The following is a 1,503-nucleotide window of genomic DNA, read 5'->3' as shown; positions in this document are numbered from 1 at the left end:
TGATCATTTGCTCCGCTAATAATCAATAAGATCGATGGATTCCAGAGAAGAGAAAACTTTGAAGGCCTTTTTCTCAAAATGATGACTCTGTGACAGTCATTATATAATGTGACATATTTCGCTTAATATTTGGAGTACAAAAACAATCCTGATATCATTAGAAAGCTAGGAATCTCCTCTTTCCAGCAGTGTATACAACTCAAAATGTGTCTTCGGGTCAATGCGACTAATTTCGATAGAGCACGTCACATATGTGAATTAGTTTAACTCATAGGGAGTCAGGGCCACAAGGGGAAACTCTGCAGCTCTGAAAAAATACCTCAGCAGGACAAGACCAATGAAAAATGCTTTTGAATTATGGGTGTTTTTTTGTATTGAACCCACACCAGATAGCCTTGGCTGTATTAATGCTGTCCATTTAGGTTTTCATTTGCCTCTTGCAAGCCCTCCAACTTTATGAAAGTGGCTTATTTTAAGACAATGATCATGTATTTTTTATTTTCCTGTCATCTCTTGATCTTGATTTATAAACAGTGTAAAGTCAACCTAAAATACTTTAATTTAATAAGAATTCAAAGGTTCAATAATGCAGTGGCGTCTTTTAACACATCATTTAGTTTGATGCAATCCTAACTTAAAAAAACCTAATACCAGTCTTTTTCTATTCTGCATGTCAGGACATTTAAAGAACGATATGTGATGCCAAAGAATCGTGACAGAGGAGTTAAATATTCAAACATTTCAAATAGTTCCTGGTGAAACACATACCCATGACATGGTGCTTGGTGGCCAGTATGGTGGCACTGGTCAAATCATCAGACTTAAATGTGGCGCCGCTTTCCTTGGAGCTAGTATCTACAGTCAGCTTCAGCTTCTCCCCCACAGCCAGAGCAGACAGCTGCTGGTGGAGATCACTGTTCTCTGAGGGAAACGGAGACCACAAGAGGTTAGACGCAGTAGACAAACTTTCAATTACAAATTAAAAGAGGGATGAATTCTTACCTCTGCTAGCCAACATTCCAGACACAGCTTTTCTCTCCTGCACGCCGTTGAAGAGTCTGGTCTCTGCATCGCCGTCCGGAGAGATGACCTCTGACATCTTCAGCGTGACCAGGAAGCGCCGTTTCTCCTCATCCAGGTTGGTCACTTTGGCGAGGACCGTCTGGCCCAGCTGGAAGGCAGACACCGTATCGCTGAGGAACTTGTTGGTCATGGCCTGAAAGAAAGAATAAATAAATAAAAGGATTTCAGTTGGGAACTATGACGAAATAAATGATTGACCTAGGGAAAGGCGTATCGAACTGAATATCCGAGATTCATGGGTTACTTTACATTAAATAACTTTGATATTCCCCAGGAATTAAGTGGTAAATCTACAAGATAATGACTTCTTTGAGAGAATAAAGTCAATCATTTGCAAGAAAAAAAATACTATTCTCTGAGATTAAATGTAATATCCAATTTGTTCTCATTGCTTGACAGTAAATCTGATTGCAAAGTATA

General features: G+C 39.3%; 1 protein-coding gene across 1 annotated transcript; it reads right to left on the bottom strand.

Annotated features, from left to right (window-relative positions):
- Window positions 1–738: 738 nt before the first annotated feature.
- Window positions 739–1,216, bottom strand: LOC104962414 (protein RRP5 homolog; the record flags this gene model as incomplete). Its single annotated transcript, XM_010790849.1, has 2 exons — window positions 739–921; window positions 1,003–1,216. Coding segments are annotated over 2 exons (397 nt in total), but the record flags the coding sequence as incomplete, so codon positions are not given.
- Between the last annotated feature and the right edge of the window lie 287 nt (window positions 1,217–1,503).

This window comes from Notothenia coriiceps, unplaced genomic scaffold (genome assembly GCF_000735185.1).
Source record: "Notothenia coriiceps isolate Sejong01 unplaced genomic scaffold, NC01 NC01_scaffold00034679, whole genome shotgun sequence".
In the NCBI taxonomy this organism is placed as follows: Eukaryota; Metazoa; Chordata; class Actinopteri; order Perciformes; family Nototheniidae; genus Notothenia; species Notothenia coriiceps.
The sequence above is the reverse complement of the archived record's forward strand: the minus strand, read 5'-3'. Positions and strand labels throughout refer to the sequence as shown.